The 10,112-nt window shown below is 39.1% G+C and overlaps 2 protein-coding genes across 2 annotated transcripts; one reads left to right on the top strand and one right to left on the bottom strand.

Moving 5' to 3' along the window:
* Window positions 1–48: 48 nt before the first annotated feature.
* On the bottom strand, window positions 49–5,773 carry ifi35 (interferon-induced protein 35). Its single transcript, XM_084925190.1, has 10 exons — window positions 5,692–5,773; window positions 5,328–5,354; window positions 5,055–5,129; window positions 3,624–3,782; window positions 3,014–3,130; window positions 2,800–2,944; window positions 1,501–1,610; window positions 1,233–1,416; window positions 946–1,052; window positions 49–829 (listed from the first exon to the last, which is right to left on the bottom strand). Exons 2-10 carry the CDS (start codon window positions 5,340–5,342, stop codon window positions 617–619), a joined length of 1,125 nt encoding a protein of 374 aa, XP_084781316.1. The 5' UTR covers window positions 5,343–5,354; window positions 5,692–5,773; the 3' UTR covers window positions 49–616.
* Window positions 5,774–6,203: 430 nt separating this feature from the next.
* Window positions 6,204–7,877, top strand: LOC146388089 (uncharacterized). Its single transcript, XM_084925195.1, has 4 exons — window positions 6,204–7,004; window positions 7,118–7,179; window positions 7,347–7,394; window positions 7,475–7,877. The coding sequence occupies exons 1-4, from the start codon at window positions 6,815–6,817 to the stop codon at window positions 7,559–7,561; spliced, it is 387 nt and encodes a 128-aa protein (XP_084781321.1). The 5' UTR covers window positions 6,204–6,814; the 3' UTR covers window positions 7,562–7,877.
* The last annotated feature ends 2,235 nt before the right edge of the window (window positions 7,878–10,112 follow it).

Here is a 10,112-nt window from a genome sequence, read left to right as displayed (position 1 = left end):
CACTATCAAATACAAGCGTGTCAAAAAGCACCAAATGTCCAAAGAGGATTTTCTCACAATTAACTTTTTATTCTTTTATGAATACAATAAAATGGGGCCCACGACATCCAACAAGGCAATCTTGTTAAAAATAAGTCATTCAGTTGCTTTGCATACAGAAATCCAGACGCTTCTCCAGTAACTAAAGATGGACGCCGCCATCTTTTTCACAGAAAGAAAAAAATGAGATATGGCAAAACTACTAAACTTTTTTTTTCTATTTTAGCAGGAAAAAAAACTTCATTTCATACAGTTTAATATTTTACATTTGTCTGCACTAAGACTGGAAATTGTTTCATCAGCAGTTTATGTAAATGCAATATAATCAAGTACTGCATGACTATGATACCACAGTATTTACCCAGGTTAAATACTTTATAGATACACTTTCACTTGAATCTCTGCAATCATAGAAAAATTACCACCCACTTTTTCTGACGCCAAAAATCCCCTTTGAATAATAACTTTTATAAATTTATGCTGACTTCCCTCATGCAAGGGACACAAACAAGTTCCGGTCTTCATTTCTGGTAGATGATATTAACCCTGAACCTTTGTCGAAGCAGCAGTGGTGGATCTACTGTTCCTCATCCTCAGAGTCTGGTGTGACGCCTCCAAACACAGCAGAGGTGTGCTGACCCAGCGGGTTGTAGAGGAAAGCTTCGATTTCTCCCCCGCCGTTGGTGTTTTTCTGGAAGTGGATTTCTAGCAGGTCCTGCAGAGTTTCCCGCTCCATGATGTCGGGTATTCCTGTCAGCATTACCGCCCGAGGACACTGCGTCATCTTGGTCTGATGGACGATCCACCACACACACGCAAAACACACAAAACCCTCAAATTTATTAAAATATATTTTATTAGAATTTCAGTAAGAGCAGATACAGATAATCTGATAAATGCGCTTACCTTCAGGTTTGAAATTTTCCCGTTGAGGAAAGGCGTCACTCTCACTGTGTGCTTCTTCTTTTGGACACTCAAGTCATGGAACTCATTTTGTACCACACGTTTGGCAACTAATACAAAAACAACAGTCCATCAGCTGGTGGTCAACAACAACAATCCTGATTACTCTTTATATGCACAGCTCAGAACATCATAATCCACCAAATACAGAGTTATTCTTGTCTCTATGATGAAGTTTCATTTAAACAAACTGTGCCCTGTGACATGAGCGTAAAATATTCGATGCTCACTGTTGTTCTCCGCAAACGTGAGGACCACCGTCTCAGAGTCAGACAGGTATTCACAGTCCACCACCTCACCGCCTCCATTTTTAGTTTTGGAGAAATGGATCTCCAGCTTGTCCAGCAGAGTGTCGGTCTCCATTCTGGGCAGGTTGGAGATTAAAATACGCTGAGAAGAAACCTCAGAGTCGATCTGCGGGAACAGACGGGACACGTGAGCAGATCAGCTAAACCTGGGTCGACGCTGTCTTTGATTCGCTGTGGTCGTTTGTTTTACCTCCACCAGCTTGGGCAGCATCAGATGAACCGGCCTGGCCTCCACTGTGATGCTGCACTCTCCTCCCAGATCCACCTGATGCTTCTTCAGTTCCAGAATCTTCCTTGCCACTGGAAAATGAAACAGAGAGATCCAGAATTTTAAATTTTAAATTTAATTTATATTTTTGAAAATAGCCGAAAGACATTATTTTCTGTTCCCACAGCTGTCAGAAGTTTGGAATCTGCTCCAAATACATGCAGCCAAAATGATGAGAGCCTGAAGATTCATCTTGCAGATTATTTATTTCATTTTGGAGCCCTAATAATCTAATAATAAAGAACTAATAATTTTATTTGGCTCCAGTTTAAAGCCAAATAAGATGCAAGAAGCATCTTCCTGCTTGCAGCTTAGTAGCTGTTTGAAAGCTGGTTGTGCAAAGCGACATTAGGCCCCCTAGTGGCTCAGTTTTGCCCTGCAGCTGAAGGTAGATACATTTATCAACATGTACTTCATACTCAACATGAATTTTTCTGTTGAATGTGGCACAAAAACGTATGTCTTTTAAAGCAGCATTTACTTATTAGTCATCTGTCCATCTTCTTCCCCTTATCCATTCATCTATTTATTATTTACTTGTTTTTATTTTGTGAAATCAGAATTTATTTGACCTGACTTTGTCTTAAATAAGAAATTCCCTTTTTTTGCAGAAAGGTAAAACTAAATTCAATTCACAGTCTTCCAATTACATATTATGAATATTCTGATTGCTATCGTTAAGCCAAAACCTCTTCAGATATGTTATTTTGTTTCACTGTGCTAGTTAAGATCCAAAGAACAGCATTATACTTTGAATGTTTTAGGCCACAAACTTTGTTTTTATTTCCTATGTTTGACCTAAAATTCTTAGTCATATGACTAATAAAATAAAACACGGTCCTTTTTATTCTATTATATTTATACTACTACAATAATTTATGCCTATATTTAACAAATAATGAGGTCAGTGTATGGACTGCTCTGAGCAATGGTTTTCTCTTCTTGGTTCTGTTTGATCCCAGAATGAGCAGATATTCCTAATACCTCAGGTATGCAGCTCACAGGGTGAGTGCGATCCATCTACCTGCTGTTTAAGCCACCTACAGAAGGTTAAAGGGGGAGGAGCTAAAGCAGCTTGTTTAATTTAGAAGTCCTGCACCAAGCCCCAAAGTAAGAAAAATAAAGATTATTAATGTTTCTGTTAAAAATAAGATATAATCACCTGCTTCCTTTAACAAACGCAGATAAATCTGAACCACGCCAGTGCTGGCAAAAACTCACCGACTTCCTCCTCGAAGGTAATCAGCGCTGTCCCGCCATCCATCGGGTAAACGATATGTGGTTTCATCTCAAACTCTTGCTTGTTGTTTGCATTTCCAGTCGCTCCCTTGAAGACCATGTCCCTCTCTGGTACAGAGGTGAACACCTGAAATCAGCAGGTACAGGTTAACGGGGTGAGGTTAGGGTTAGGGTGTGTCCCGTCAGGTTAACGTACGTCGGCCTGTTGCATCAGGTGCTTCTTATTGGCCTCTTCATCCTTAGTAGCAGCATTAGTTTCCTTGATCTCCGCCACCAGTTTGAGCTCCTCCTGCTTTAGCAGATCCAGCTTCGACTAGAAGACACAGAAATCAAAAAGCATTTGAAGTTTTGTGGGATTCTAATGTGCTGTTTTCTAGTGATTCAGTTTTTTAATTTACACTGTTAGGAAAGCAATTACAAGTATTTACATTCATTCAATATTAACAATAACATGTACTATTTTGTTAATTGTTGTTTAATGCCATTGTGTTGCTTGTCCTATTGTTAATATATATTTTTATGAGTTATTGTCACTTAAAATTTTCCGTTTCATATTTAACTCCCACCTTGTTTTCAAAGGCGCTACCTTAAAATTCATGGAATAACTATCATCTGTCCTCTTTACTCCTTGTTTCCTTCCTGTTATTGAACATCTGCCATCTGACCAACATTTTTCCCTTGAGGGGAAGTGCAGTGGAAAAATTCCTTGAGCTTGACTCTGTACTTATTTGCAGTGCTTTAAATGGTGGTGGAAAAACTCAGAGTAACACTGAGAAATAAGCATGTTTATGTCACACATGCTTTACCTTTTCATTGGCTAGCTGGTCTGCGTAGGAGCGTTTGTCATCTTCCAGATCCTGGGTCAGTTTGTCAGTGCGGTGTTTGAACTGCTGCTTCAGATCTCGCCGGTCTTGTATAGTTCTAGTCAGCTCCTTTGTCTCCTCCATCAGCTGGTCATACTTTTTCTGTGGACACAGAGGGAGAGCTGAGTCCAGGCTGTTGTTATTATTGATGTCTAATCAGCATGACATGTAACATCTCTTTAAACATGAACTTTTGTGGTTGTATTTTGTGCAGAACAACAGAACAACTCTTCTCTGAGTTTAATAAATGTTAAAACAGTTATTTTAATAACACATAATCTCTTCTGAGTTCTGTTCTTCTGCTCCTAATAAATACATTCAGCTAAGATAGACAGCAGCTCAATCTGCAGTGTTTACGGAACAACACACACACACACCTTTAGTGGAAGTGTTTCTGATTTTAAAGCTGAACCTATGGTCAAAGGCAGGACCTGGACAGAGACATGCAGTGGACCTCACACACCTGCACATTCAGTTTTCTTTTCACCCGAGCGCCTGCTGGTTATTGTAAACATTTCTCCTGTTTTGTGTTAAAACACCAGAAACAGAATTGCTGCTCATCTCATCGGGGACATTACTACACTGTAGTGCAACATACGTTAAAGTCTCCTTTACATTATGTCTACATTATTATACTCTTCCATTTTTGACCCATTAAGCCATGAAGGTTTAATTAAATTGTATGACTTCGTGATAAAAGCGTGTTCCCTCCCCATCGTGGATGAACGAGAACTTGGATTCAGAATGCTAACTTGCAGTTTTTTGAGAAGTTTGATATACGTTTGTGATCATATGATGCAAAATGTGCACTCCTGATCTTTCTCGTAACAGTAAATAATATTCCCAAAATGTCCAGGATGCAGATCGGGATTGACTCCAGAACTTTAACCACTTCTACGTTTGGCGACACCACTCCTGTGGTAAAATGTTCATGCAACCTCTTGGGTAATAGTGCTCCATACTAAACAGAACTAATCACACAGCCTCTTTAGTGGAGGTAGAAATCACGAGATCGAGAACTGGACCCGACAGAGAGCTTTCTCCCTACTAGAAATGGCAGTTTTAGTAAGTCAACATGCTTAAAGCAGAAGATAAAAACATGAAACTTGTGTACGTTTAGAATGCCTGTCTCAAAATAAAAAAGGTTTTGAGTCTGTTTTTTGAATATACACACATATGTAACTGATCTCAGGTCAGCAGGTAGCTTGTTCCACAAAAAAGGACCACAGTAACCGAAGCACCCTCAGCATACTTGGATCTCATTTTAGGACTGGGTTGTATTCAGAGACATATGAATAGTTTTGGAGCCCTGCGTGTAACTGGAGGTAAACTGTCTAAGTGTATTGAAGCTGCACTCATAAATTCTCAATGCACCTTGTAGTTTTTGATTGAAGCCTTAATCCCCTCCAAGGTGTCCTCGGATTGTGGATCCGGAACCAGAGAGAAGTCCTGAAACACAACATGGAGACACGGAATGCCGGAAGGTAAGTAAACGCCTTACACTCAGGCTGTGTAACACAGTGGGTTAAATAGATATCTTTAACACACTTAATAAATGTTGGCAGGGAGAGCAGCATTACGCGTGTGGTTTAAAACGCTTTAATAATAACGACAACAACAACAGGAAGAAGCAAAACGAGCTCTCACCTCGTCTGACGACATAGTGAAAGTAACCTGGAAAAAAAGTTTACAAAACATTACAGATGTGACACACTGTCACTCACTTGAACAGCCAAATGAGGTTTTTAACAGAGGATCGACACAGACTGAGAGTCAAACAGCTAAAACACAGCTCAAGTAAACTTCACAACAACAAAATGTACCGCAGGCCTGCTTTAAACCACACACAGATTATATCTCAGTAAGTTGAATTACTCTGAACCTGGAAATAAATCACTTAAATCAAGCCTCTGATGAAAACTCCCACATTTCACCCACATTAGATATGAATTTGCGTGTTTTTAATCAAGGTTTATTTCTTATTTTAAAAAAGCAGCCGCAGTGAACCTACCTCCTCCCGACGATCACTGCTCTGAACTCACACTCGTTCTTTCAGTTTCTCTTTCCCCGCAGGAGGATCCCCTGCGTCTTTACGTATAATTAATGCCGCTTCCCACCAGCAGGGGGAGCTGCATCCAAAATAAACAAAATGCTGCATTTAATTCCTGTGGGAAATACGGAACCTTACATCACATCAGCTGCGAAACACTTCATGAGAGGAAAAAAATTATTCAGATTCTGTTTTTGGAACATCTTCAAGTTTCAGATTCATTTAACTTCTGATATATATATATATATATATATATATATATATATATATATATATATATATATATATTTCCTTTTCTTTTATGTTTTAGTGGTGATGATCAGTCCGCACATGTATGCCAGCGTGTTTTTTAAAATTAATTATTAAATTAAATATTTTTTTTTAATTTCACAAACCAAAGAGACAAATATATTTTTAAATATAATAATGTGGATGGTATTTGTTAGGGGCAAATCTAGGAACTTGAGAACAGGGGTCCGTTCTTCGTACCTCGCTTACTACATCCAAGATCAAATGACACATCCAAGATCAAATCATCGCGCCAACTCTGAGCTCGCTATTCCGGTTCTCCGAACACACCTGTTGTTGACGATTAGTACAGCTGGATGAAGTAATGTGAGATCACTGGGTGGCTTAAAAGGGGCTACGCATCGATAGTAGAAACATTGATCGGCAACCCTTTGATTGGTCGGCGAAAATGTCGAAGGAGCGCGCTCAGTATTTTTCGGCAGCAGAGCAAGAACTCTTGATTGAGGGATTTCAGGAGTTTCAGAGTTTAATTAAAACGCAAGGGAACACTGCAAAGGCTGCAAAAGCAAGGAGAGAGGGCTGGCAGAAAGTTGCTGACAAATTAAACTCGTAAGTAATTTATTATATTATATTACATTATATTACATTATATCATATTATATTATATTATATTACATTATATCCTCTTTCACATTAGAGCCACAACAGGACCCACTAGAACATGGGAACAAGTAAAAGTGAAATATAAGAATATTCTACAGAATGGTAATATTTATCACTTATATTGCTTTTAGTCTCTTGAAAAGAGACCCTGAAATAATCTGTTTGTTTGTTTATGACAGCAACCAAGAAAAGGGCAGAGCAAAAAAAGACAGGTGGTGGTCCTGCACCCCCTCGTCACACCCCGGCAGAGGAGCTGGCCCTAGGGTTGAATGCCACCAGACCCATTGTTGAGGGCATCCCTGGGGGCAGCTCTTCCTTAGACCAGCAGCCGGGGTGCAGTAGCAGCAGCACCTTCATAACTGGTAAATGAGCTCATAATTCTATTTGTACAATGTAAAATATTTGGTTGTTGCCTTAATTAAAATGCTTTTTGTACTTTGACATTTACTGACATTGTGGGTTTTTTTGTGTGTAGTTTTACATAACACTCCATCACTTTTACCTGTTCCCATGCAAGGGGTGACTGAAGCATGCACAGTAAGTTGGGATATATATATATATATATATATATATATATATATATATATATATATATATATATATATATATATATATATATATTTTTTTTTTTTTTTTTTTAAATTATTTAGACCAATAGGCTGTACCACATCCCTTTGTAACACCATTTTGTTTCCATTGCACAGGACAGTGAAGCAACCCTGTCAGATGACTGTGGTTTGGAGGAAGTCCCTGTAAGTGCATGCATAATTTGGCCTGAATTTCTATCTACTTGTGTACTTCTATGTGTTTCTGACTGCAGTATGATTTGCAGGCAAAGAGGCCGGCAGAGAGGCCTGATACAGAGGTGGGCAGTCTTGTAATTAATTTTCCTTCCTATATGACATGTATTGACCGTTAAATGTTGTGTCTACAATTGAAACAGGGTGACATTCGTTTGCTTTATAAGAGAAGTCTCCAGCAAAAAATGGAGTATACTGAGCTAAAGAAACAAAAGCTTCTAGGTGAAATCGAACTTCAAGCTCTAATGAGGCAAAAAGTTCAACTAGAAATCGAGTTGCTTCAAAAGGAACTCCAGAGTAAGTAAAAATACACTTTCATACAGAGCACTATTGATGACCTTGCGTGACACAGTATATATGATTTTTTTTCCAGGCAAATGATGACTGGCTTTTTTTTTTTGATGAGACAGAAAAAGATGCTCAAATAAATTTCAATGAAAAATATGTTTTGTCATGTTTTTAATATTCGAAATTGTGTTGCACAATTCTGTCCCGTGCAGCTCTTCCACTAGGTTGGTCCAAGTGCACTGGCTGGAGGTCATCATCAGGCTGCACCTCCACCACAGGAGTCCTCTCCTTTCTGATGGTGGCAATGTTGTGCAGTACGGCACATGCAACAATAATGTCACATGCCCTGTCAGGTGCAACCCTCAGACTTTTCAGACACTGAAATCTTCCCTTTATTTGCCCAAAGGTCATTTCAATGCGTGCCCTTGTCCTGGCTAGAGCTGCATTGTAGCGGGTTTGTGGCCCAGGGTTGGGGTCAGGGAACGGTGTCATGAAGTACTGCCTGCATGCATAACCCCTGTCTCCAAGGAGAATCCCATCGTAGGCCCCTGTGTAATGGAGAAATGCTGTTATGTTAGGCCCAAAATAAGTATGAAATATCAAAATAAGTCTCTTTTTCTTACCACGCTCAAATAATGTGCATAACCCTGACTCTCTGAAAATTCTTGAGTCATGCACTGATCCGGGCCATTTAGCTTCCACATTTGTGATATGGCACATAGAGTCACACACCATCTAAGAGATTTCATTATATGTGAACACACTCCTTTTCATTATATATTACCATCTAAAATATTAGTATTACTCACCTGCACATTTATACTGTGAACCCCCTTTCGATTGACAAAATCCCCTTCATTGGGGCCTGGGGGGGCCTTGATCGCAATGTGTGTGCAGTCTATGGTACCAATCACATTAGGGAAGCCTGCGGACAATCGAGCTATAGTTACAGACATAGGTCATGATTGCATCACATTCATTATCGAATTTAATGTACCTGCAATAGAAAAAAAGCCCTGTTTGACAACCTGTGGTCTTAAGTGGCTTGGAAAAACCACAAACACACCCAGGAAATGCTTGAGTGCCAGGTATACTTTGCGAATGGAACGGCAGACAGCACTTTTGCCAATGTTCTCTGCGTCTCCAACAGCGTACAGAAACGTGCCACTCGCAAAGAAACGCAAGGCAATGCACACAGTTTGTGCAGTTGTTAATGCCCGACTACGGTGAGTGGAACTCTTAACATAGGGATCCAACAAGTTGGTTAAGTAAATAATACCCTCACGGGAAAATCGATATCTCTCTATGAGCACACTGTCGCGCTGAGCTAAAGGATCCTGTCTATCCCGCAATATACGCTGAATTCTGAAAACTCTCCTTATCAATCTTGCACCTTCCGCAATGGGTTGCTCGCGTACAAACGGACAGGACATGGCTGCGACAGACTTCCCAAATCCACCTTCGCTTTTGTAGCCGTGGTCTCTCATCTTGATTACACGAAGTAATTTACTATTACTACTCTAAAATATGAATTACATCTGAAATAATCAAATACATGAAATAGAATGATTAATAGTACATTTCCCTTTTTTTAGGAAATGACCTGTATGTATCTGTATGAAATCAATAAAAGAATCAAATACTGCATTATCTTTAGTTACATTGATAATATTTATTTATGGAAAAACAGTGGAAAAATATCGCTGTTGCTTTCGTATAAATGAAGCGGACATACCTGAGTGGCCGCGATCTAATCCTGTTTACATAAAGTAAGCCTGCTCCCAAGCAGGTTTACGCTTACGGATCTGTTGCTATGACAGCAAGTCCCGGATGAGCTTCGGAGAACCGAACGATCCAAGATCACGCGAAATCGTCAACAATCAAATCCAGCTAACTTACTTAGCGAGGTACGAAGAACGGACCCCAGGTATTGCAGTGCAGACACATTATGTCAGGGTCAAAGAACACACCAGTCTGATCTGATGATTGCTGACAAATCCGGATATTTCCTGTATATTTTTATTTTATTTTTGTATGAATATTGTTTCAGCCATTTTCATGTTTTTCAAAAACTTAAAATATTGTTTTTCACCTGTTTAAAGTTCATCCCCACATCAATCATGTTTACACCTGTAACCAGTGATCAATTACTTCAATATTAAAATGTTGAACAAATATTCAATATTTAAGATTTCTCATTTGCAGTTAAGTTTCTTAAAATCAAAATTTGATTTTCCTGAAACTGCTAAACACTATACAAGTTGTCTGATGAGCTCTGATCACAATACAACGTACCAACAGCTAAGTGAAGATTTTCTATCATTATAGTCTGCCTTTAATTCAGATGCTTAAAAAAAATAAAAATGAAAAAGCAACCACATC

Source organism: Perissodus microlepis, chromosome 4 (genome assembly GCF_051167445.1).
Source record: "Perissodus microlepis isolate ML-2025 ecotype Zambia chromosome 4, ASM5116744v1, whole genome shotgun sequence".
NCBI classification, from domain to species: domain Eukaryota; kingdom Metazoa; phylum Chordata; class Actinopteri; order Cichliformes; family Cichlidae; genus Perissodus; species Perissodus microlepis.
Note: the sequence above shows the minus strand (reverse complement) of the source record. Positions and strands in the feature narration are given on the sequence as shown.